The sequence below is a fragment of the Dama dama genome, chromosome 2, assembly GCF_033118175.1.
Source record: "Dama dama isolate Ldn47 chromosome 2, ASM3311817v1, whole genome shotgun sequence".
Taxonomy (NCBI): Eukaryota; Metazoa; Chordata; class Mammalia; order Artiodactyla; family Cervidae; genus Dama; species Dama dama.
This window is the reverse complement of record NC_083682.1, coordinates 10,575,602-10,600,566: the sequence shown is the minus strand read 5'-3', so window position 1 is coordinate 10,600,566 and position 24,965 is coordinate 10,575,602. Positions and strand designations below refer to the sequence as shown.

At 60.0% G+C, this 24,965-nt stretch overlaps 1 protein-coding gene across 1 annotated transcript in view; it reads left to right on the top strand.

The window, feature by feature from the left end:
* The first annotated feature begins 993 nt into the window (after positions 1-993).
* The window catches only part of DAGLA (diacylglycerol lipase alpha), a 30,405-nt gene continuing 6,433 nt past the window's right edge, over positions 994-24,965 (top strand). Inside the window, exons 1-17 of the mRNA XM_061166170.1 lie at positions 994-1,291; positions 2,419-2,557; positions 2,910-3,121; positions 4,668-4,769; positions 5,622-5,760; positions 8,906-8,993; positions 11,022-11,156; positions 11,690-11,767; positions 13,581-13,705; positions 19,694-19,847; positions 20,344-20,427; positions 20,541-20,618; positions 21,118-21,198; positions 22,237-22,379; positions 22,932-23,000; positions 23,344-23,416; positions 24,616-24,812. Of these exons, the coding sequence (XP_061022153.1) occupies positions 2,463-2,557; positions 2,910-3,121; positions 4,668-4,769; positions 5,622-5,760; positions 8,906-8,993; positions 11,022-11,156; positions 11,690-11,767; positions 13,581-13,705; positions 19,694-19,847; positions 20,344-20,427; positions 20,541-20,618; positions 21,118-21,198; positions 22,237-22,379; positions 22,932-23,000; positions 23,344-23,416; positions 24,616-24,812 (1,853 nt within the window). The 5' untranslated portion in view covers positions 994-1,291; positions 2,419-2,462. The remainder of the gene's footprint in view (positions 1,292-2,418; positions 2,558-2,909; positions 3,122-4,667; positions 4,770-5,621; positions 5,761-8,905; positions 8,994-11,021; positions 11,157-11,689; positions 11,768-13,580; positions 13,706-19,693; positions 19,848-20,343; positions 20,428-20,540; positions 20,619-21,117; positions 21,199-22,236; positions 22,380-22,931; positions 23,001-23,343; positions 23,417-24,615; positions 24,813-24,965) is intronic.

The window sequence follows — 24,965 nt, the reverse complement described above, 5'->3', positions numbered from 1 at the left end:
AGTGGGTGATGGAGCCGGGGTCGGGAGCCAGGCAGCCCTGGACCTGGGATTCTGCAGTGGCGAGCTGGCCCCGGAGGTCGTGGGGTGTGGTCCCCAGACCTGTTACCGGGCACCCCGGCGGGGTCAGCCCGCAGCCACCCTGCCATGTGACCTAGGTGTGACCTAGTCAGTGCCTATGCGGGCAGTCAGCTGGGCACTCCTCCCCTCGCCGAGCTGGGGGGGCAGAGGCTGCCACTCTTCGTATCACTACAGGGGTCTTGACAGATCTTCGGCCCCCTCTACACGGGTGCCAGGCTCCCCGCCCACCCACTTCTACCAGACAGCCGGGAGGGTGGGGCCACGCGTGAGGTTGTTCGGTGATAACGTGTGAGTTGAGGGAGTTTTAGCCATTCTAGACTCTTTAAAAGGTGAAGGGTTGGGAGAGGAGGCGGTTGGGAAGGGTTCACTGGGTGTACCCCTGAAAACGAGACGTCCTGGGCTCCCGGCAGGGCAGCCCGCGCCTGCCAGCCGCTCTGGGACAGCCCTCCCCTTCCTCTGCTGGGGTCTGGCTTGCTGAGAGCGGCTGCTGCACCTGCTGGGACCTCGCAGTGGTTTCACATGTGTGTGTGTGCGAGGGACCGCCGGGGCCCAGCCCCACGCGGCTCCTCACCCTCCGGGGGCCACCTGGCGTCGAGGAGGGGCTGGCGGCTGCCATCCCAGCTGTTGACAGCTCCGTCCTCCCCAGCCCGGCCGCCGCCCTCGGCGTCCCAGCCCCTCCCACCCCTCCCGCCCGACCCTTCGAACCGAAGCCGGCGGCGCGGCCAGCCCCTCGTCCCAGACAGGCAACTAGAAGCCCCGGCCTCCCGCGGTCCCAGACCCCCGCCCCCGGACGCCCCGCCACGCAGCGCCGGGCTCTCCATCCTTCTCCCGCTTCCCAGAATCCGCGCTCCGCGCTCCGACTCCTCCTTGGAGAGAGTGGGATGATGTCACTTCCTGAGGGTGGGGGGAGGAGTAGGCACGACCCCGGCAGGCTAGCCCGCCCGCCTGCCAGGCCGCCACCTCGCTGAGAGCAGCCTGGCAGCGGCCGGATGAAGCGGCTGCACCCGGGAGAGGGCGACGGAGACCGGCCGGGCCGGATGTGCTGGGCCGGCCACCTGGCCCCACACCCCCCAGCCCACCCTGAGGGCCGTGCCCACCGGCCAGGGAGACTTGGCCACTTGCTGAGTGATGCTGGTCTCCACGGACGCTCTTCTTCCCTGGAGCCGTCACCGGGGAGAGGAGGACTTGCCACCCAGCCGGGACCAGGTGCCATGTAAGCCTCTGCCAGCCTGGGAGCAGCGGCCCACCAGCGCCCAGCCTCCTGTCGCTGGGGTTTCTCTGTTGAGTTGAGCGCGGGGCTACCCTGAGCCCCTCCCCCGTGTCTCCCCACCAGCCCCCTGTGGGGAGCCAGTGGCCTGCGCCACTGCCCTGGTTCCTGGGGCTCTTGGGAGGGGAGGGCCGGACTCCTGGGCCCTTCTCCCCAAGCTTCCCTGCGGCTAATTTGAATTCAGCTACTTCGGAGAGTTGGGATCCAGGCAGTAGAGACTGCATGGCTCAGGTGGAGCATGGAGGGTGGAGGGTGGCTGCCAGGAGGATGGGATAACCCCAGGGCTCACCCACTGCCCTTCCGGCAGAGAAGCTGGGCACCCCAGCGACACTCCTGACCCCCCCACCCCCCCCCCCGCCCCGGCTCCCCGTCTCAACCAGGTCCTTCCCTACCAAGGGGCGTCGCTGTGATTGGGGATTCTGTCTGATGGGTGCAAAATCAGGTCAGAGTGTCCTCCTGGCATTCCAGCAAAGCATGAAACAGACCTCATTCAACAGATATTTACTGAGCACCTACTATGTGCTGGGTGCTCCCATCCTCCATGAGTGCTCCCATCCTCCATGAGTGCCAGCCCCACGCGTGCGCTCACCCCACCTTCCCCAGCGCCTTCAGCCTTCCACCTCCCTGGCTTGGCTGATGCCGGGAGACAGGCTCAGGCTTGGGCTGGGAACCCCCCACCCCACACCAAGGACTGCATGCACTGGATAGGTGGGTGGGGGTCCCCTGATCCCTTGGAGGGGGGCAGGAATAAGCCCAGGTCTTTAGTGGAGCTTAGCAGTTCCTGTTGGGGTAACCCAACCCTGAGCTGATCTCAAGGGGCCTGTGCCACTCTTGGGGACAGGCAAGTCCTCGGGGGTTAGACTGAAGCCAGTGTCTGGCTACTGCAGTTTTCCATACTGGCTCCAGGGGGATGGACATGGTGGGAGGTGGGTCCTGCCCAGGGACGGGACTGAAGCCCTGGGGATGTTGTACTAGGAGGATGCCCCTGCTGCTGGGCCTGCCTGGCCAGGAGCACAGTGGCCCTGGATGCGACTGCGGCCCGGGCAACCTGGGGGTCATCTGCTCTGTTTCAGGAGGTGAGCGCCAGGCCCGCTGAGCCTCCGCAGAGCTGCCAGCCATGCCTGGGATCGTGGTGTTCCGGCGGCGCTGGTCTGTGGGCAGCGATGACCTCGTCCTGCCAGCCATCTTCCTCTTTCTGCTGCATACCACCTGGTGAGCCTCAGGGCCATGCACAGGCCTGCGGGTGGGGGAGTCACAGGCCTGGGAGAGGACTTCTGACCCTCTGTCCTGACCCTGTCCCAGGAGTCAGCGCTGAAACATCCACCCCCTTTAGGGCAATACCCGCGCGGAGCCCAGAGACCCTGCTTGGCCACTCCGGGAGCTGACCTAGCCCTGGGCTCCCTGCTCCCACTGCCCTGTCCCTGGGCGCCTGTGTCCTCAGAGGGCCCTGCTGCCTGGCGGACAGTGGTCCCCTGCCCAGTTAAGCCCTTCCTCCTGGAGTCCAGGCTGGGTGGGGCCGCCTGCCAGGGGCTGCCTAGCCCCTCTAATATACACATTCCCCCAGGTTTGTGATTCTGTCCGTGGTGCTCTTCGGCCTGGTCTACAACCCGGACGAGGCCTGCTCCCTGAACCTGGTGGACCACGGCCGCGGCTACCTGGGCATTTTACTGAGCTGCATGATCGCCGAGATGGCCATCATCTGGCTGAGCATGCGCGGCGGCATCCTCTACACAGAGCCCCGTGAATCCATGCAGTACGTGCTCTACGTGCGCCTGGGTAAGGGCCACCCGCCGTGGGCGGGGGCTATTCCGGCCCTCGCCACCCCCACCCGCCTCCTGTGCCTAACATTCATTCAGCCAGCACCGAGGGCCAGCAGCGAGCAGGCAGACTCCCTGCACCCACTTCTGGACCAGGGATGGGCAGACTGCAGCCTGGGGGCCAAATCCTGCCCGCTGTCTTTTTTTTTTTTTTTTAAATAAAGTTTTATTGGAACCCAGCCACACTCAACTCATTTAGTACTTACCACCTCTGGCTGCTTCTGCACAACCATGGCAGAGCTGAGTCACTGTGATGGAGAGTATGACCCACAAGGTCTAAAATATTTACTCTCTGGCCCTTTATGGAAAAAGCTTGCCGACCCCTGTTCTGTCTAGGCTGTGTGTGTCTCTTCAGCCGCTTTGTGATCCTTCCCCAAACAGGCCCTCCTCCTCGTCCTGGGGAGGCCCCTCAGGAGCCTAGACCAGCTCCCTGAGGACACACCTGTCTCCTCCTCCTGGACTCGGGTTCAGCCGCCTCCCCCGGTCACTCCTGCTGGACACTCTTGTGCTCCCATGGCCTGAGCTTAGCCCTCTTCCTGTGTTAACTCAGGGAGGAGCCCTTTGTTGGTCTCATTTTGCAGACGAAGAATCTGGGGCCCAGGGAGGTTAATTAGCTCCCTCAAGGTCACACAGCTAACAAGTGTGCAAGTGTCAGAGTTGAGATTTGAACCCAGGTTGTCAGACTCCAAAACCTGGACTCTTGGCTGCCACAAGGGCTGCCTGTGGAGCTGGGGCTTCCAGTGCTGTCCCCGGGGTGGTGGGGGGTGGCGTCCGTTCTCCCCCCTGCTCCCCACACCCAACCCCATGTCAGCCCTGGGCTCAGCCCTGGACAGGGCACCTTGAGCAGCTGGTTCGCCCCTTTCCTCTTGTTGCCTCAAGTGCTGGAGGCCGCCTCCCCGGGAACAGCCATTTCCATGAAATGAACACCCTGTCCCCCAGTTCTCACAGCCCTGAACTGTGGACCTCATCACTCCCATTTTACAGAGGAGGAAGTGGAGGCTCAGAGAGATTAGGTAACTTACCTAAGATACAGTATTAGTTGCTCAGTTGTGTCTGACTCTTTGTGACTCCATGGACTGTAGCCTGCCAGGCTCTTCTGTCCACGGGATTCTCCAGGCAAGAGTACTGGAGTGGGTTGCCATTTCCTCTTCCAGGGGGTCTTCCCAGCCCAGGGATCAAACCTGGGTCTCCTGCATTGCAGGCAGATTCTTTACCACTGAGCCACCAAGGAAGCCCCACATCTGATCCCAGAGTTCACCGATACAACTCTAATTCCTGAAAGAGCAGGGAAATGCCTCTTCATCATCCGCCTTTGCAGTCACCTTCTCAGGGAAGTGTCAGGGCCGAGGGCACGTGAGCCAGAGCAGGGGATGGGACGGCCACACTCCCCGGGCCTCTGCACCTTGAGGCCTGAGAGCGGGGCAGTGGGTGGTTTGCTGCCGAGGAGCCGGGCCCAGGTTCCAGGGCCTCCCCATCCTTCAGCCGGGACCCTGCTCTGCTTGCAGCCATCCTGGTGATCGAGTTCATCTATGCCATCGTGGGTATTGTCTGGCTCACCCAGTACTACACCTCCTGCAACGACCTCACTGCCAAGAACGTCACGCTCGGTATGTTGGTCGGGCCTGGGGTAGAAGGGCCGGGCCAGGTTAGAGAGGGCAGTCCTGGGGTGGAGGGGATATAGCATCCTTAACCCTGGGTTGGGGGCTTCCCCGATGGTTCAGTGGTAAAAGAATCCACCTACAACTGCAGAAGACATGGGTTTGATCCCTGGGTCGGGAAAATCTCTTGGAGCAGGAAATGGCAACCCACTCCATTATTTTTGCCTGGGAAATCCCATGGACAGAGGAGCCTGGCTGTAGTCCATGGGGTCTCAAAGACTCAGACACGACTGAAGTGACTAAACAGCAGCGCATTCCATGGACAGAGGAGCCTGGCGGGCTACAGTCCAAGGGATCTCAAAAGAGTCACGAGTGACTGAGCACTCATGCAACCCTGAGGTGGAGGGGACATAGCCAGCCCTAACTCTAACCCTGGGATCGGGGGTCCAGGGGCCAGGTTAGAGGGCAATAAGCTCAGGCACCTTGAGACGGAAACAGTTTCTGTGAGCTTGGCTGACGGATTGGCTGGGTGAGGCTGTAGCCTTCATCCTGAGGTCTGCTGTCCCCCCACTTGGGGGCCCTGGTCTGCGGGTGCACAGCAGAAGGCACAGAGCTGACCAGGGCTCTGGAAACCCACATAGCCATCTGCTCTGTGCCAAGGATGGGCCTGGCGGGGAGCAGTGGAGGGTGGTCACAGTTCAGCCAGGTAACGGCCGTGTAGCTGGAGGTTGGGGCTGGGGTCTTTGGAGTCTGGTTGTCAGGCCCCAGAAGCATTTTGAGGTAGGGAGGCCCCAGTGCCCCTTTCTTTCAGAGAGGTGTCCCCAGTGCCATGCCCCTTGGCTTCCCACCCCTCCTCCGCAGGGATGGTCGTCTGCAACTGGGTGGTCATCCTGAGCGTGTGCATCACGGTCCTCTGCGTCTTCGACCCCACGGGCCGCACCTTCGTCAAGCTGAGAGCCACCAAGAGGAGGCAGCGTAACTTGCGGACCTACAACCTGCGGTCAGTGGGCCGGGCGGGAGGGTGGGACTTGCTGACCCCGGGCAGGCAGAGGCCAGCCCTGCACCTCCCTCACTGCATCTCAACCTGTGTGAGTCCCAGGTGCTGGCCCAAGGTTTACCTCAATTTCCTGGTCTGTAAAGTGGGAACGCAATCATTTCTGCCTCATGCAGCTGCCATGAGGTTTATCAGAGTGATGAACACGGACGCTCACGGGAGCTTCGTGCTCAGATCATCTTCGGGACTGAAAACATGAGAGTAATAGTAGGAAGCACTTGGACAAGCAAGCCCAGAGATGCATGTATTAACTTACAATAACTCCCTGAGGTCGCTGTTCGTGTCATCCCCATAATACAGATGAGGAAACGGGCACAGAGAGGTTATGTGACTTGCCTGAGGTTGCACAGCTCGCGAACAGTGGGGCTGGGATCAAGCTCAGACAGTCTGGCCTTAGAGCCCTGACTCTTAACCACTAGGCGAGGCTGCCTCTAGGATTAAGGGGGCTAGAAGAGGTTAACCAAGGCAAAAGGCTTCTTGCAGTGGGGGGGTGTTTTGCACAATGTTTTGGAGAAGGAGGGAAGCAGAGAAAATGAGGCAGGGCGTCCGGGATGGTCACAGAGTTCCTGTTTATTGAAAGAAAAAGAGCAGAGGGGCTTTCAGGGTAGGCCACAGTGGCTCCCGTTCATCGAGCTTCTGTCCTGGGTTAGGCCCTACACTTCCACAGCAGTCTGTTTCATCCCTTTGCCAACCCTGGTGCGGCTGTGAGACCCATTCTACAGATGAGCGGTCCGAGTCCCAGGGAGGGCAGGCCACATGCCCGGGTCAGGTTGGTGGGGGAGTGGAGCTGGCACTCCACCCCCAGCCCAGGGCAGCAGGGTTGGGAGCCCTCAACCAGGGGAGCGGGTTGCCCGGGCCCCCACCCCACCCTCCCATGCCCCTCCATCCAGCCCCCCGGGCCCTCCACGTCAGCTGGGCCCTGGAGCCAGAGCTACACCCGCGCCTGGACTGGCCACCTCCCAGCCCCAAATGCCAGGTTTGGGAGCCAAGGCCCCAGAGCCTGTTGTTCCTCCCGGTGGCGCAGCTGGCCACCACCACCCGTCCCATTTTGCTCATTCCGAGCACATGCCCCCACCTGACCTGGTTTCTGGACTCCTGGGGCCCTGGGGGAAAAAAAAATTCCCCTCCCCTACTCTGGATAATTGCCTTTGGGGCCCAGGGCAGCCAGTGCCTTTACAGTGGGGGTGGGGGGGAGGTGGGTGTTGGCGGTGGCTGTCATCTGAATTAGTAAGTCTTCCGGGCCCTGTTTGGGTTGTAAGAGGTCTCAGGCTCCTAGACCCCCACCTGTTGCGGTTTCTCCAGCTCTCAGATGGGCTGGAGGGGGCAGCCCAGTCCACGACTGCGTTACTGTGACCACCTCTCCCGCTCTTCCCCCGGCCCCCTCACTCTGCTCTTAGACCAACAGAAGTTTTTCTTAACAAGGACATTTTTCAAGCCTGCTGACCCTTCATCCGCTTCCAGGTTTGGTTTTGTGCACAAGTCGTGCTGCTCCCACACCGATGGTTTATTTTAGTTTCCGGGAGTTAGGTTGCTGCTCAAGTCCTGGGCCCTTTCTTCTTCCGGTGAAATCTGGTAGGATTTGAGATGGGTTCTTCCCACCACTGCTCCTTGGGAGCCTGACCTTGGATCTCTGCAAGAGTGTCTGCCCTCCCTTCGCTTTAGTGAGCCCCAGGGCAGAGGGGTGCAGGTCCATGAACTTTCTGTCCAGACCGAGTGTCTTGGTCTCTGTAGCCCAACGGATGTATTAGGCCAAACTTGTCGTTGGTGCCATCTACCCCCTGGTGGGCATAAAGGGTACTGCAATATAGTATACAGGACTTAATCTGCCAGGGGGAAGGGAGGAAATTGTCTTTGAATGTTTGACCGCCAGTTTGGTTAGAAAGAGTTAAAGAATGTGATGCTCTGGGAACTTAGCTTAGCTGGCATGCTGTCCCTTCATCCAGCCCCCAGTAGGGGGGACATTGGCTTAGGATATGAGGCTGCCCAAGTCCCTTAGGGCTGGCAGGTTCCAGAAACAGCAAGTCCCTTGCCCTGTTTCCTAACCCCGTCCTGTCGCCCTGACGGCGCTGTGGCTTCCCTGTCCTTGTGGCCCATAGCGCTGTGGCACCAGGATTGGGAGCAGGAAGCGGCTGTTAGCTGCAGAGAGGAGGCGGAGGCAGCGACCGCCTGGCCTGTCACTCCTGATGGATGCTAAGTGCCTTGCAGGCATCCAGGGTCATTCAGAGCCTGCCCCTCCTGACCACCCAGCACCAGGCTCTGAAAGGACTGGCGGGGAGGGCGCATGTCACAAAAGCCAGCCAGCCCCTCTTGCTCAGTCTGGAAATTTACATTTTTAATGTTGGATCTGTGATCTTTATGCTCAAAACACACACCGACCTCTGGACACTCAGTGTTGGAACGGTCTCCGTGGATAACCGGCCAATCATTCTCGCTTTGAGTGCAGACTCCTGGGTATCCTGCCTCCCCATCAAAGCAGCCATACCCACTGGGGCTGGGGGTGGAGGCGGGGGAAGGGAGAAGGGCCAGCCATGCAGATGAAGGGCAGGGGCCCTCTCCCTTATAAGATAATGGATCCAAGGCACTGCAGCATGCTGAACCTCATTCAGCCCCTTAAGCTTCCCCAAGTACCGAGATGAGAGAAAGCCTTTCTGAGAGGGGAACAGGTCTGGCCAGCAGGTCTGCTCCCAACGTGGAACAAATCGGCAGGGAGGCCCAGCACCCTGCCGCCATCTCCCAGGGCCCTTGGTTAGAGCCTTTGGAGTGGGTTTCAGGGCAGCCCCCAGTTCGGGCTCCCAGCTCCGAAGCCCCCTGGGTGTGCTGGTGTCCCTGTACCAGAGGCACAGGCCCCGGCCTTGGCCAGCAGCGCGCCATCGTAGGCCAGCAGGAGCCCCTCAGGGAGAGCCCTGCAGGCTGACAGCTCACTGGCCACCCGGCTTTGGCCCGGCCCAGGCCTACTGCCCCCCAGACCCTCCTGCCGGGGAGCCCTTTGCCGGGGTCCTGGGAACAGGCTGCTCTGTTACTGTAACATCTAGGCCCAGCTCTTCTGGTCCAGCCCTCTGACCTCACACATACCAACTCTCCCCCACTGCAGGCACCGCTTAGAAGAGGGTCAGGCCACCAGCTGGTCACGTCGGCTCAAAGTGTTCCTCTGCTGCACTCGGACGAAGGACTCCCAGTCAGTAAGTACTGGGAAGTCGCCGCCCTGGGGCTCAGGTCCTCGTCTCTGCCGGGTTGGGTGGGGCTGGGCTTTCGAGCAGGACCAGAGGTTACAGCCTGCTCCTCAGAGGACCTGTTGTTATTCACCGCCCGACTCCCTCCTTCGTGTGAAACAGCCCTTCCCTTCCTTTGTCAAGGGACAGAAAAATGGGAAGACTTTTTATTTGACCCCCTTGGAACTTAGAGATGAGTCTAGGAGAAGAGGTACTCAAGTATCAGGGTGACCTGAAGACGAAGCAAAGCAAGCAGCATCTCACCAGCCACAAGGGCTTCTCTGATGGCTCAGTGGTAAAGAATCTGCCTGCCAATGCAAGGGACATGGGTTCAATCCCTGGGTCGGGAAGATCCCCTGGAGGAGGGCATGGCAACCCACTCCAGTGTTCTTACCTAGAAAATCCCATGGACAGAGGAGCCTGGCGGGCTACAGTCTATGGGGTCACAAAGCAGTCAGACTAAACCACATCCAGCTGCAAGTCCTTCTGTAAGATCAGCAGCCATGTGGTCAGTGCGGCCATCGCTGTCCTCCGCACCCACTAGGGCGCTGCAGAAGGAAGGTGGGTCAGCAGTGGGTGGCTCCCCGGGTCGGGGAGGGGAGGCAGGGCCCTGGGGAGCCCTCCATGGAGCGCCCCCCAGTGGAGCGCCCCCTGCAGTGCTGGCAGGATCCTTAGGGATCATCTAGCCCCACCCCTCATTTTGCAGATCAGGCAACTGAGGTCCAGAGAGGTGGAGTGACTTGCTCAGCGTCCCACAGCTAGGTAGTGGCAGAGCCAGTGAGGTCAGGAGACCACTCCTGCCCGAGCCAGACAGCAAGTGCCCTCCATGGAAGCCACCGGAAAAGCCTCCAGTGGCTCCTACCCACCCGCAGCCCCTGCTGAACCATAGAGTGAGTAATCCAGAGTAAGAAAGCCCCGCCCACCCCGAGGTTCCCTGGTGGGTGGGAAGCACCCCCCACGGGGCTCTCTGGGCCAGGTCTCATCCAGGGCACACCCACCCCTCCTGGCAGGCAGATTGGGGGCTGGTGTTGGACCCTGAGGAAAAGGCTGAAGTCTTTTCTCAAATAAGGCAGGGGGGCTCCCCAGAAGCTGGGTCCCACCAGACACTGATGGTGATCAGGTCAGGTCAGGTCAGGTCCCGCCCAGAGTTTTGATCAGCTCATGCTGTGTTGCTCAAACATTTGCACTGGATGCCAGGATTTAAAAATCGGGGGCGTTTGTGTCAAGTTCAGTATTTCTAGATTCGGCCCTTGCATTAGGCGTTTGAGTTTGCAGCCCTTGATTTTTCTTCTCTCACAAGTGCCAGACGCTCAGGGGCGAAACCCAGCAGGAGAAAGCTGGTTGCCATGGGTCTGTTCCCACCACAGCCTCTCCTGACAGGTTAGGGAAGAGGTTCCAGGCTTCCACTTGTCGGGAGGCAGACAGGACTCTGCACAGGACTGGCGGGGTTGCCTCTGTCCTCACGACCTCCCCCAAAGCCCCGGCCCCAAGCACGGGTGTCCTGAGGACAGAGCTTTCAGGGCAGCTGGGGGCCAGGGGCCCCGCATCAGACGCCCCTTGTCCAGGCACATGGTGGGGGTCTCTGCGCCTCCAGCTGTGGGCAGGAGGGGGAGGGGGCCTGAGACCCTGGGCTCCAAAGGGCCCTTGGCAGGGCCATTCAGGGTCACAGCTGGAGGGAGGCGGGAAGAAACAGCGTGGAGAAAAGCAGCCAGGAGCTCAGTTTTGGCTCCTCTGCTGGAGAGAAGGGCGGAAGGAGAAACAGGCCGGGCCTGCAGGCCTTGGTTCCTAGTCCTGGAGCAGGAAATGGCTTGGGGGCATCAGGCCGGTGCCTGAGTGCCGAAGGAGCGCCAAGGACAGGAGGGCTGGGAAGGGGGGGCCAGAGAAGGGTCCCTGCAGAGGGACCCAGAGCGGATGCCCATCCCCGGACATTCATGCCCGGCCTCTGTCCTCTCTCCTGCTCCCTGCCACTGCCCCCCGCCGCCTCCCCGGACCACGTAGGACGCCTACTCGGAAATCGCCTACCTCTTTGCCGAGTTTTTCCGAGACCTGGACATCGTGCCATCGGACATCATCGCCGGCCTGGTGCTGCTCCGGCAGCGGCAGCGGGCCAAGCGCAATGCCGTGCTGGATGAGGTGAGCCCATGCGCGAGTCACGTCCCTACACTGCCCTCTGCCGAGGCCGTCCCTGCCGCCCCCAGGTTCCATGCTCCCCTCCCTTCCCCAGCTCACCCTCTCAGGGCCCCTGCTCGAGCTGCTTCCTTCTGCAGGGCCCAGAGGCTGTCTACACCCATCTACCGTCTAATCACAGCGGCCCCACGACCCACCCAGTGCTGCGCTTCAGCCTCCCTGCTTGCCTCATCACCTGCCCCCCTGCAACTCGCCAGTCCTAGCTGGGGCCAGTCCTAGCTGGGGTCTCGCAGCTATGTTTTCTTCTGGCCCTGGGCCGGCTCCCTCCCCTAGCATGGATGCTTTGGGTGGAAGGGAAGCAACTGGATATATGAGGAGACCTCGGATTTGTAAAGCGGGCCCGGTCGTGGAAGAGCTAGAAACCACACACCTCTTTGGGTTCTCAGGCCCTTGGGAGGCAGGCAGAGTGCAGAGCCAGGGCCTGGACCCCTTTCTCGGGCTGGGCCCCGGGCAACCACCCTCACGCGCCTGTCTTGCAGGCCAACAACGACATCCTGGCCTTCCTGTCTGGCATGCCAGTGACCAGAAACACTAAGTACCTCGACCTCAAGAACTCGGTGAGTCAGGACCACCCCCACCGCGTGCCGGGTCCCTCTCTCCCTCTGCTGGGCTGACCCGAGCAGACCACCTGCCCGCGGCCCTTGAGGCACTGGCTGCACCTGCTCCGCTGTGGGTCCCGCCTCGGCCCTCCAAGCAGCCCCCTTCCTCCCAAGCACACTCTGACCTGCCTCCCTCCACATTTGTCTGGTTCTGCAGGCCAACCCCCTGAATCGGTTCCACTGAGCTCAGAATGTTTGGCCCTGGCCTCCTGAGATTGTCAAGTACTTCCAGGGGCTGAGCTGCTGTTATTTTTGCCACGGTTGTTATTGTTATAAAAGGCAGCAAGACGTAGCACTTGGTTTCCAAGGGTTTTGTTTTTTTTGTTTTTTTTTTTTGAGTAGCAGGAGCTCTTCTCAAGCGCTTTTAGTAGAAACTCTGGCGTTGTGTGTCCCAGTGAAGGGGGGCTGGTCCTAGGCTAGGGGAGCCCCTCACCCAGGGCTGGAACTGCAGCCGGAGAGCGGGCCCTGCGCTGGGAGCAAACGGGTTTAATGTGCGGCTCCCCGGCGGGGGCTGTGACCTTGAGCGAGTCCCTGACCCGGCTGAGCCTATTCCCGCAGCGGAAGCGGTGCTGGGCCTGCCTTCCACCGAGAGCCCTGGTGGGGAGGAGGTGAGTGAACACTGGTGCCCGTAAGGACAGCGTTAGAAAGGATTCGGCCTTCACATCTGACTCACCTGGAAACGCCGGTTCTCCATCGGCACCCCCCCCCCCGCCCGCCCCGCTCCCCAAAGCGGGCGGGGGTTGCAGCCCTTCTCCAAACAGCCCCTCCGTAGCAGGCCCCCGGCCTGCCGGTCCCCGCCTCCCTCGGGGACGCCCGCCCGGCTTGCTCTCCCCTGCGGAGGGGTGGGGCGGGGGCGGGGCCGCCGAGCCCCCAGGTGCCAGTGCCCCGCCCTCCAGGCGTGAGCCAGAGGTTAATTACCTCCTTCTGCGCCTTCCTGAAGAGCAGACCCAGCGGCCCGGGACGGTTCCATCCCTCTGGGCCCTGATTAAAGTCCTGCTTATTTCACTTCACAAGATGACTAATCACCGTCTTTAACTTTTACAAGGTGACTAATTCCCTCTAAGTGCAGGAGTCCCCCAGCGCCTGGGGCGCCCAGGACTGGGGAGAAGCGGCTTCCCTGGGACACGTGTGCCTCCTGACTGCCTCCCTGGGCAGTCTGGCTGATAACAGCAGCCACCGGCCTCAGACGGCGGCTTTCAAACCAGCGCCTTTCTCAGAACGATCCCGACTGCCCCAGACGCCCTTGAGTCAAGCCAGGGTCTCCCTGAGTGCAGAGCACAGTCGGGGTGATTGGTCTGGTCCCCAGCATGTCTGCATCTTCAGGGCCGGCCCTGCTGCTTCTGGCCTGGGCATCCTGCTCCAGAGGGGAGCGTCCAGGCCTCTTGGGGTTCAATTGCCCTTCCCGGGGCCTGATGGCCAAGGCGGGTGATTGTGGCTCTCACCTCCCCCTCTCCCCTTCTTGGGAAACCGGCAAGGAAATTGATCCAGTGCTCTGAGTGTTTTTCTGTCCCCAAATCATTAATTCTGAGATTGGAGCAACAGGACAGGTCTCGGGAGGTTTCGTGCCCTGGTTGCATGCAGATAATTAGGGAAATGCAATTATCATCTGGAGGCGTGTTCCCTCCTCCACGCGGGGTGGGGGTGGCATGGTCTGCTGCCTGTGGGGAGGGCAGCTCCCGCCTCCATTGCCTCCATGGAGGGGAGCCCGTGGGCGCCGAGGCTACAGGCGGGAAGGGCAGAAGGTAACCTTCCTCTGCCGCTTCTCTTCCAGCACGAGATGCTCCGCTATAAGGAGGTCTGCTATTACATGCTGTTTGCCCTGGCTGCCTATGGCTGGCCCATGTACCTGATGCGGAAACCCGCCTGCGGCCTCTGCCAGCTGGCCCGGTCCTGCTCGTGAGTACCCTGGCCTTTCCCCAATCCCTGCCAGTGGCGAGTGCAGAAGGGCTGAGGTCACAATGCTGGGCCAGCCCATGGTGGGGCAGGGTCTCCCTAAATGGACTGAACCTGCTACCGTGCCCCCCTGTGGCCCACACCGCTGCATTTCTGCACCATCTCTGGGCCAGGACCTTTCTGGTTCTGCATTATCATGGCTGGGGTTTTGGAATCACTCTTTGTGGGTTTGAACCCATACTTTGTCATTTTCAGAGTCAGGCAAGTCAGCATACCTCTGCAAGCCTCAGTTTCCATCTGTGAAATGGGGATGGTAATACATACCTCCCAGAGCTGTTCTGAGAGGCTGAAATGAACCCAGCATCTGGCTGGCTTGCCGCTTCCTTCCCCCCTTTCCCCATCTCCCTCCCTGCCCCTCTTGACCACTCCCCTCTGTCCACATCCTCCCTTCTCCTGACTCCCCTCCTACTCCCCTCCTGTGCTCTGCCTTTCTGGAAGAAAGGCCTTTCTGGGTAGAGGCCCAATCCGAAGAAGCCTCTGGAAAGGCAGCAAGAAGGCCCTTTGTGAACGGCTCCAATCCTCTTCACAAGGAGTTGGCAGGACCTCAGCTGGGTGCCACCCTTGGCCAACTGCGGGGGGTGGCCAGGGTGGACCCTGCTTTCCTAAGTGGGCCAGAGGAGGGCTTGGCTCCGTGAGGGCCCCTCCCCTTTTCTGGCATCTCCACCTTCTGCCCAGGCCTGGCAGAAGGAGGATGGTTGCCCGGGTTCCCTGTTCCAGACAGGCTGGCATGCTGGGCGGGCAGCTTCTGTCCACCACGGCCCTACCCTCGGGGCCCACAGCAGCCACCCTGTCCCTCAGTGTCCTTTCCCCAGAAAGCCGGGGGGCTCTCTGGGTTGTCATCACCACCCCCCAGTTGACTGATAGAGCCGACCAGGGCACCCCACGCCCCTCCCTATCTCTGCCAGCCCACAGACAGCATCCTTGGGAACCCTGCGGCCTCTGAGAGGTCCTCGGAATGAGCCCAGCACCAGGAGTTCTGAGACCCGGGCTCCCACAGCCCTGGCAGGGCTTTCTCACTTACTTACTTACACTGCTTACTCACTGGCAGGGCAGGAACGACATTTGCACAGGCAGGGTCTGCCTCTCCTGCCGGTGGGATCTTTCAGAAGCTGGGAGGGAGGCGGTGTCCCTGGCGGTCTGGGCATCTGAGGGGCTCTGCCAACAGGGGCAAGGCTGCATTCGTATCAGCTTCTCAGAGCTGCCAGGAGAGGCAGCAGAAAGACCTCAGACCCGTGAGGGCCCAGCTGGGTCCCTGCCGAGAAGAGCCAGGTGCCTGGTGGGTGGAGGAGAGGCAGGCCCGAAGTCCCAGCCCACAGCCCAGAGAGTTGGGCTCCCTTCTCCGAGCCCAGCCTGTCCACAGCAGCCCAGGTTCCCAGCACAGGCTAGAGGAAGGACTGCCCACCTGCCTCAGGCCCAGGCCTGTCACCTGGAGTTGTTTTCCCGTCCCATGCAGAGCAAGGCAAGCCAGGCCTGCCTATGTGCCCCCCAACCCTGGGGACACCCCATTCAGACCCAGCCCTGCCCTGGACGTGTGGTTGGTCTCCTGTGGGCAGGAGAGGCCCTGCCAAAGGCCAAGCAAATGCTCAGGGCTCCCGCAGCCTCTGAGCCCCTCAGCACCCAGCCTCCTCTAGGCGGGAGTGCTGGGCTTAAAGGTGCCATGGGCCCTTCCCTCCCAGGCTGCTGGCCCTGCCGCTCTCGTGGTTCCCCAGGCCCCCAGATCACTGACTCGGGGGCTGCCATCTCCCTGGTGCCAGGCTCTTTGTGCATCTTGGGCCTTTGATCTCACCCCAGCCTTGTGAAGTAGCTCTTGGCATCTGCCCCACCCCGCCAGGCCATCGCAGTCAGGAAGGGCCACCGGAGCAAGCATTCCAGCCCGGGCCTCTGTCTCCCCAGGCCTCACTGTGGCAGTCACAGGCTCAGTGCTGGAGGGCCAGGCTGAGGTTGGAGAGGAGTGCTAGCTGCCTGAAAATGAGAGCCTGGCCCACAGACCCAGAGCTGTGTCCATTTGGACCAGTAGTGGCAGGGGAGGGAGTAGGGGTCTCCCGGAGTAAATGGAAGTGGTCGCCCACCCCAGACCCATCGCTTCCAAGACGTGGCTTGACCCTGGGTTTTCCCGCGGAGGCCTCTTTCCGTTGGGAGGTCTGCATCAGTCCCCCAGGGGCTGCTGCAGTGAAGACAGACCTCTCCACATCACCTAAATCTAGGATTCTTAGTAAAATCTTAGCCATCAAATCAGGAAAGTAGATGGTGACCGCAGCCATGAAATAAAAAATGCTTGCTCCTTGGAAGAAAAGCTATGGCAAACCTAGACAGCCTATTAAAAAGTAGAGACATTACTGTGCCAACAAAGGTCCGTGTAGTCAAAGCTATGGTTTTTCCAGTAGTCATGTATGGATGTGAGCGTTGGACCATAAAAAAGGCTGAGCGCTGAAGAATTGATGCTTTTGAACTGTGGTGTTGGAGAAGACTCTTGAGAGTTCCTTGGACTGCACAGAGATCAAACCAGTCAATCCTAAAGGAAATCAGTCCTGAATATTCATTGGAAGGACTGATGCTGAAGCTCCAATACTTTGCCCACCTGATACAAAGAGCCAACTCATTAGAAAGACCTTGATGCTGGGCAGGATTGAAGGCAGCAGAAGTGGATGACAGAGGATGAGATGGTTGGGTGGCATCACTGACTCGATGGACATGAGTTTGAGCAAGCTCCAGGAGATGGCGAAGGACAGGGAAGCCTGGCGTGCTGCAGTCCATGGGGTCGCAAAGAGTCAGACACAACTAACTGAGGGACTGAATAGCAACAGGAATGCAGGCAGATTTGGGTCACATGCTTTCTGGTTCCCTGAGCCCCATATGTTGGGTGCTAGCTCCCTCTGGTGGCCCAAGGAGTAACTGCACCCAAGATGGGTGCTCTGCTCAGCAGCTCACCCATTCATTTTGGGGGAGCCTACTGTGTGGTGGAGAAGGAAATGGCAACCCACTCCAGTACTCTTGCCTGGAGAATCCCAGGGATGGCGGAGCCTGGTGGGCTGCCGTCCCTGGGGTTGCACAGAGTCGGACACAACTAAAGCGACTTAGCAGCTTAGCAGCAACTGTGTTGTGGGCAATACCAAAGAATGTTCAAACTACCCCACTATTGCACTTATTTCACATGCTAGCAAGGTAATACTCAAAATCGTTCAAACTATGCTTCAACAGTGTGTAAACTGAGAACTTCCAGATGTACAAGCTGGATTTAGAAAACGCAGAGGAACCAGAGATCAAATTGCCAACATCTTCTGGATCATAGAAAAAGCAAGAGAATTCCAAAAAAATCTGCTTCATTGACTACACTAAAGCCTTTGATCATGTGGATCACAACAAACTGTGGAAAATTCTTCAAGAGACGGGAATACCAGACCACCTTACTTGCCTCTTAAGAAACCTGTATGCAGGTCAAGAAGCAACAGTTAGAACTGGACATGGAACAATGGACTGGTTTCAGATTGGGAAAGGGGTATGTCAAGGCTGTATATTGTCACCCTGTTTATTTAACTTATATGCTGAGTACATCATGCAAAATGCCGGGCTGGATGAAGTGCAAGCTGGAATCAAGATTGACAGGAGAAATATCAGTAACCTCAGATATGCAGATGATACCACCCTTATGGCAGAAAGTGAAAAGGAACTAAAGAGCCTATTGATGAAGGTTAAAGAGGAGGGTGGAAAAGCTGGCTTAAAACTCAACATTCAAAAAACTAAGATCATGGCATCTGGTTCCATCACTTCATGGCAAATAGATGGGGGGAAAATGGAAATAGAGACAGACTTTATTTTCTTCAGCTCCAGAATCACTCCTGACTGTGACTACAGCCATGAAATTAAAAGGCACTTGATCCTTAGGAAAAAAGCTATACAAACCTAGACAAGGTATTACAAAGCAGAGACATCACTTTGCCAACAAAGGTCCATAGCTTTGACTATGGTTTTTCCAGTAGTCATGTATGGATGTGAGAGTTCGACCATAAAGAAGGCTGAGTGCCGAAGAACTGATGCTTTTTGAACTGTGGTGTTGGAGAAGACTCTTGAGAGTCCCATGGACTGCAAGGAGATCAAACCAGACACTCCTAAAGGAAATCAGCTCTGTATATTCATTGGAAAGACTGCTGCTGAAGCCGAAGCCCCAATACTTTGGCCACCTGGTGTGAAGAGCCGACTCATTGGAAAACACGCTGATGCTAGGAAAGACTGAGGAGGGTAGGAGGGGAAAGGGGCAACAGAGGATGAGATGGTTGGATGGTATCATCGACTCAAATGGACATGAGTTTGAGCAAATTCCGAGAGATTGTGAAGGACAGGGAAACCTGGAGTGCTGTAGTTCATGGACTCGAAAAGAGTCAGACACGACTGAACGACTGAGCAACAACTGTGTTTTTGGTGCTGGGGATGCCCAGACAAGGAAATGCAGCGCTTTGGAACACAGGAGTATTTTGGAGAAAATTGAGCTGACTGTGTGGTCAAACTGGGGAACACCGGGCAAGGGGTAGCTGTCATATGAGATGGCCCCAGGTGGATCTCACAGCAGTATAAACTTTGCACAGAGGCCTCAAGAAGTAAGGGATCCGGCCACACAGTATCCAGGAGGAGAGTGTTCCAGGCAGACGGAACCGCAGTGCAGAGATGCTGAGGAAGGAATGTATCACCAGTGCATCGGAGAGGAGTGGGAGGCAACAAGCCAGAGAATGGGGCCAGATGGAGCTGGGCCCTCAGTGCTTGCTCAGACTCTGGCCTTTACACTGGGCAGGAAGGGCAGCATTGGAAGGTGTTGAGTGCAGTGATGTGGCTCCTCTTATATCTTTTTAAAAAAATAACTTTATTTATTTATTTGTTTTTGGCTGTGCTGGGTCTTAGTTGCTGCACGGGCTTTTCTGTAGCCGTGGAGAGTGGGGGCTACTCTTCCTTGCCATGTGCAAGCTTCTCACTGCAGTGGCTTCTCTTGCTGTGGAGCGTGGGCTCGATGGTTGCAATTCCCAGGCTCTAGAGCACAGGCTTAATAGTTGCGGCTCATGCATGGGCTTAGCTGGTCCAACACATGTGGGATCTTCCCAGACCAGGGATCGAACCCATGTCTCCCGCATTGGCAGGCAGATTCTTTACCACTGAGCCACCAGGGACGCTGCCTCATCTTTTATCATAGAAGGTCACTCTGGCTGAGAACGTAAGGGGCAGCTGTGAGTGAGGAGGACCAGTTGGGAGCCCCCGTGACACTCTGAGGCAGGGAGGCAGGGATAAGGTGGCTTGGAGCGGGGCAGGGGGTGGGGAGAGGTGAGGGAAAGCATTTGGCATCTGGATGTGAATTTGAAGGCACAGCTAATGGATGTGCTGACTGACAATATGGGATATGAGGTGGGTTGAGGACCCAGTGGTTCTAAGCATGGGCTGAATGCTCAGGGGCAGGTGTGGGGGACTGTTGAAGCAAGGGGGCTAGGCCCTTGGGATCTGGAGCTGAGGGGACTGCAATCCTGGGGGATATCTGGGAGGAGGGTTTTCATGGGTGGTTGAATGTGAGCAGGGTCTTGGGGGCTCTTTGGCATTCAGGTGGTATTTAAAGCCCAAGACTGGGTAAGGCCCTGAGAGCTCCTGTCATTAGAAAGAAGAGGAGGTCCAGGGCTGACCTCTGGTCTCAGTGAGAAGACACGGACAAGAAGAAGCACTCCAGGAGAGGGCTCCCTCTGCCAGATGGAGAGAGCGAAGCGGGGCGGGAGAGACCCCCTGGGTCATGTGTTGTCAAGAGGCCGAATAAGGCGAGGCCTGGGGAACAGACTGGAGAGCTTTGCAAGGGTGGCTTTCAGAGAGGGCGTGGGCTGGCTGCAAGAACAGGTTCCCGAGAGGATGGGGGAGACCGTGGCTTCATCGGGGTCCCAGGCTCTGAGCCCTCTGCCCCCCGCCCAGGTGCTGCTTGTGTCCTGCCCGGCCCCGGTTCGCCCCCGGAGTCACCATCGAGGAAGACAACTGCTGCGGCTGCAACGCCATCGCCATTCGACGCCACTTCCTGGACGAGAACATGACCGCGGTGGACATCGTCTACACCTCCTGCCACGACGCGGTGAGGGTCCCGGCGGGCTGGTGCGCAGCCTCCCCGCAGCCTGGGTCCTGCGCAGGGGCAGGAGCCGTTGGCCTGGCTGGCATGGCTCCCCTAGGTGGGCAAGCCAGAGCTGGGCTGCCTCCTTCTCCCCACATCCTGGCCTGGGCCCACTCTGGGGCTCGGACGTGGACCCCAGCCCTGCACCTGCTGTTGCGGCTTCCTGGCTCCAGCCTTGGGGGGAAGGAGTTGAGGGACACGGAGAGGCACTCTGGAGGGGAGAGGGCAGCCCCTCGGACTGGGCAGGCAGGACCTGGTACTCAGGGCGCCCGAGTCAGCAGAGGTGGGAGGGCAGGGCAGGCTGGGTGCTGGGCTGGGAGGGACCTACTGTGACCCTTGCTGGCCTCAGGGGCCAGTGGAGCCAGACTCCTGGGCCCCGAAGGAAACCTGCTTCCGTCACTTCCCCACATCTGGCCCCAGCCCAGGGGCCACTGAGGCTCACGAGCTGCCCTTCTCCCAGGTCTATGAAACCCCCTTCTACGTGGCAGTGGACCACGACAAGAAGAAGGTGGTGATCAGTATCCGGGGAACGCTGTCCCCCAAGGTACGCCGTCCAGTGACCCCACCCGGCCCCCGGGCCCCCTCACAGCCCCTGGGGGGGCACCCACCTTCTCCCTGTTCTCAGCCCCACGCCTCACCGTTCTCCCTGCCCCCCAGGACGCCCTGACAGACCTGACCGGTGATGCCGAGCGCCTCCCCGTGGAGGGCCACCACGGCACCTGGCTGGGACATAAGGTACCCCCCTCCTCTCGTGGGCCCCCAGTGGCCCCCAGGCTTCTCCTCTCTGCTGCCAGCAGGCAGGCCTGGCCCGCGGTTGGGGCGGGGGCTCCTCCGGAGTCGCTCCTCTCACCAAGAGATATGGTCAGAGCGGTGTGGATCAGTCTGGAAGGTCCACTGCCCCCCACCGGCCGGGAACCGCACAGCCCTGTGCAGCCCAGACCCTGTCCCACAAGAGAGAGTTCAAGCAGGCAATGGAGAAGAGATCTCACTGGTTCCTCTTAGACCCAAAGTCCCTCTGAGCCTCAGTCTTCTCATCTGTAAAATGGAAATAATGTGATCAGGTGTCCACCAGCCCACCCCCATCCCCCCCCCACCGCCAGGTTGTCCTGAGGACCCAAGGGGGACGTGGGCGGGACGGGGCTGGTGAGCTTCACATCACTGGCCTCACTGGTCCCTGACGGGCCCCCCTGCCTCCCCATGATAGTGACACCCACCTCTGTTCCTCCTCATCCAGGGGATGGTCCTCTCGGCCGAGTACATCAAGAAGAAGCTGGAGCAGGAGATGGTCCTGTCCCAGGCCTTCGGGCGAGACCTGGTGAGGGTTTTTTCATACCGCAAGCCCTCCCGCAAAGCGACAGGTTGGGGACAGAATGGGTGAATGATGACGCACCCCTACCCGCCCCCCACAAGCCGGACTTGGACACTCTCCTTCCATCCCAGGCCCCCAGCCTTCTGCTCACTGCTCAGCCCCTCCCACCCCCTCTGGCCCTTTCTTCTTTTGTACCAGCTCCTCTTGGACACCTCTGCTTGGCCCCACCCGGGGGGTGGGCACCTGCTCGGTGCCGGTCAGCTGAGGCACAAAGGTGGCTCAGGTCCAGAGCTTCTGAGATGCTGAGCAGAAAGAACACAGAACGTGATTGCAAAGCAGATAGAAGGGGTGCTGCTGTGGATGGGGTGATTTGGGCCCGGCCCACTGCCCACCCCTCCCTGTGCAGGCAGGCAGCTCCCAAGAGGCTCCCAACTGCCCTTCCCACAGTCAAGCCGTCCCTGGGCTCAGGAGACCTGGTCCAGCTGTTGGGAGCAGGTCCAGCTGTTGGGAGCAGGTGACCACATGGTCATAATAGAGCATAATCACCCATATAAAGGTCTGTCCCAGGTGCAGGCTTCTCTGGTGGCTCAGAGGTAAAGGATCCACCTGCCAATGCAGGAGACCCAGGTTCGATCCCTGGGTCAAGAAGATCCCCTGGAGAAGGAAATGGCTACCCACTCCAGTATTCTTGCCTAGGAAACCCCAGGGATAGAGGAGCCTGGCGGGCTACAGTCCATGGGGTCTCAAAGAGTCAGACATGACTTACTGACTGAACAACAGCAATAATCCCAGGTGCAGGTGCATCCTGGAAAATCAGGAAGCGCTTCTCCAAGGAGGTCACCTCTGTGCAAGGTTTTGAAGGATGAGTAGGAGTTTGTTAAATAGTCTCTCTAAGAAGTTGCTCCTTGGGTGTCTAGCTTGGCTCTTCCTCTGCCCAATACAACACAAGACGTGATCCCAGGACTCTGGGGAGCACCCTCTGCCTCCCTGGGGTCAGCCTGGCAGCAGCAGGTCAGGCGTCTCAGGGCTTCTCTCTGCCCCCAGGGCCGCGGAACCAAACACTACGGCCTGATTGTGGTGGGCCACTCCCTGGGCGCGGGCACTGCCGCTATCCTCTCCTTCCTCCTGAGACCCCAGTACCCAACCCTCAAGTGCTTTGCCTACTCCCCCCCAGGGGGCCTGCTGAGGTAAGCGGTCCAGGGCCCCAGACTTGGCTGGGGTTGGTGGGGCAAAGAAGGATGGTGGGGGGAGCTGGCTTGGGCCGGGGGCTGCACTTGGCAGACTGGTATCTGGTCATCAGGGAATCTAGGGATGGCCTGGAGGGTGGAACCGGGTGCTCTGTCAAATACCAGGCCCACCCTGGGATCCAGCCCCAGCAAAGAGTTGCTGACAGGGTAGGCGGGGCAGGGACCCCAGCCCCACTCCCCACGGGGTCTTTTTTTTTAAATTTCTTTATTTGGCTGTGCCAAGTCTTAGGTGTGGCACTCGAGGTCTTTGCTCTTCCTTGCGGCCTGTGAGATCTTTGTAGTTGCCGTTTGTGGGATCTAGTTCCCTGACCAGGGATCGAACCCAGGCCCCCGGCCTTGGGAGCATGGAGTCCTAAGCCACTGGACCACCAGGGAAGTCTCCCCCCAGAGGGTCTCGAGTCAAGAGACTGCCTCCAGGAGTGCTGGAGCAGAACCCCCCCGGGACACACCGCACCCCTCCGCTGCCTTAGCACCCCTTGGATTTCCTTGCAGCGAGGACGCCATGGAGTACTCCAAGGAGTTTGTGACGGCTGTGGTTCTGGGCAAAGACCTTGTTCCCAGGCAAGTGGGTCCCTCTCTCCCCCGGCCTGGTCTGGGCTGTCCTCCCCCTCAGCCCTCACCCAGGAGGCCCATCTTTCTCACTGAGATTCCCACCTCCTCGAGGGACCCCAGAATCCCCCCCACTCGTGTCCAGGGTGAGAGGAGAGGGTAGGCCCGGCCTGCCCCACCGCCCTCCCTGGCCCCGCTTCCTCGCTGGGCCCTGCTGAGCTGCAGGCCCTGCCCCACCCGCCCTGTGACCCTGATGGACCGGTCTCCTTGTTCCTGGGGCTCCGGCTGCCCCTCACCCCCACCTCCCCATCCCTGGCCAGTCCCAGCTGACGTTCTGTCTTGATCCCTCCCCCAGGATCGGCCTCTCCCAGCTGGAAGGCTTCCGAAGACAGCTCCTGGATGTCCTGCAGCGAAGCACCAAGCCCAAAGTGAGCTCGCTCCCCTCTCTCCCGCCTGGGCAGCCAGGGCTCTGGTCTCCCCGACCTCCTCCTGGCCCATGGGTCCCTCGGCGCAAAGCACAGGGGCCCTCGCCACGGGAGGCCAGACTGGGGGTGTGGCTGGTGTCTCGGGGACCTCAGGCTCTTAGACTCTCAGCATCTCTGCGCTCTCCCCAGCTGCCCCCTGTCTGTCCTTGTGCAGATGGGGAAACTGAGCCCCACAGTGGGCAAGGGACTCACTTTTGCTCACACATCCCACTGTAACACAGTCAGGACTGGAGCTGAGGACTCCTGAGTCCTGGCCCCTGGGCCCAGAGCCACCTACAGTCAGGCCAAAGCAGTCCCGAGGTTCAGTGGTCCCATGTGACTGGAAGTCCTCCTCCAAAGCCCACCGCGATCCCCCAGGCTTAGGGAGGCTGGAGGTCACCTGCAGAGGGGACCTGGGGGCAGTGGGTTCTGATTTTGCCTGCAGCTGAGAGGAGAGAGCCAGCCCTTCCTAACCCCCTTGCTCAGGTCCGTGTAGGGTGGGACACTGGAGGCTCCTCCTGTAGCAAGCTGGCCTTCAGCGTGCTAGGCCGGGGGTGGGCAGGCTGCAGCCAGGCTCCCCGAGGCAGGCAGGGCCTCTGTGCCCCCAGGCCGGCCCTCTCTCCACTCACTCTCTCAGCCCAGGTGGGACCATTCCCAGCCTTGGTGCACAGGACCCTCTGGCAGGCAGGGCGCTGGGCCAGGTGCCAGGTGCCAGGGTGGGCAGGCAACAGAGCCTTACGAGGGGCCTGGTTCCAGGATGTGGAGCTGCCCCTCCCAGGTGCTCGTCTGGCCCAGGAGGCAGTGGGGGGACCTGATGCTGGCCTGGCCGAGTGGGTGCAGCTGACCTGAGCTTCAAGGTCTATTCTGCCTCTGACTTACAGCCTAGAGCACGTCCCCTTCCTTCGCTGGGCCTGTTTCCCGTCGCTCCACAAGGGGTTGACTAGTTTTGCAGTCCCAAAATCCAGCCATCCCACGCCAGCTGTCCTTGGCACCTTTTGGCCATCATGGCCACCAAGCACTCCAGCCCCGGCCTCTTCACTGGGCGCTGCCCTTCCCCTGCCCCCTCCCAGCTCGCCCGTCACCTGTGAGCCCTCCTTCTGAGCACTTCCCCAGCTGGCCAGCGCTGCTCAGCCCTGACCCCCCCTCTCCCCCTGTCCCCACAGTGGCGAATCATTGTGGGGGCCACCAAATGCATCCCCAAGTCAGAGCTGCCCGAGGAGGTGGAGGTGACCACGCTGGCCAGCACGCGGCTCTGGACTCATCCCAGCGACCTGACCATCGCCCTGTCAGCCAGCACTCCCCTTTACCCCCCCGGCCGCATCATCCACGTGGTCCACAACCACCCAGCGGAGCAATGCTGGTAGGTGCTGCCTGTGACCCGGGCAGCTGGGAGGCGGCAGCGGCCGGGGCAGGGGGGCAGGGGATGGGCCGACCTTCACTCGGTCATGCTCGGGGCAGGGGGCAAAGGCTGGGCAGTGATGGCCCAGGGCCCCCACTGCGGGGCTGCCCCCGT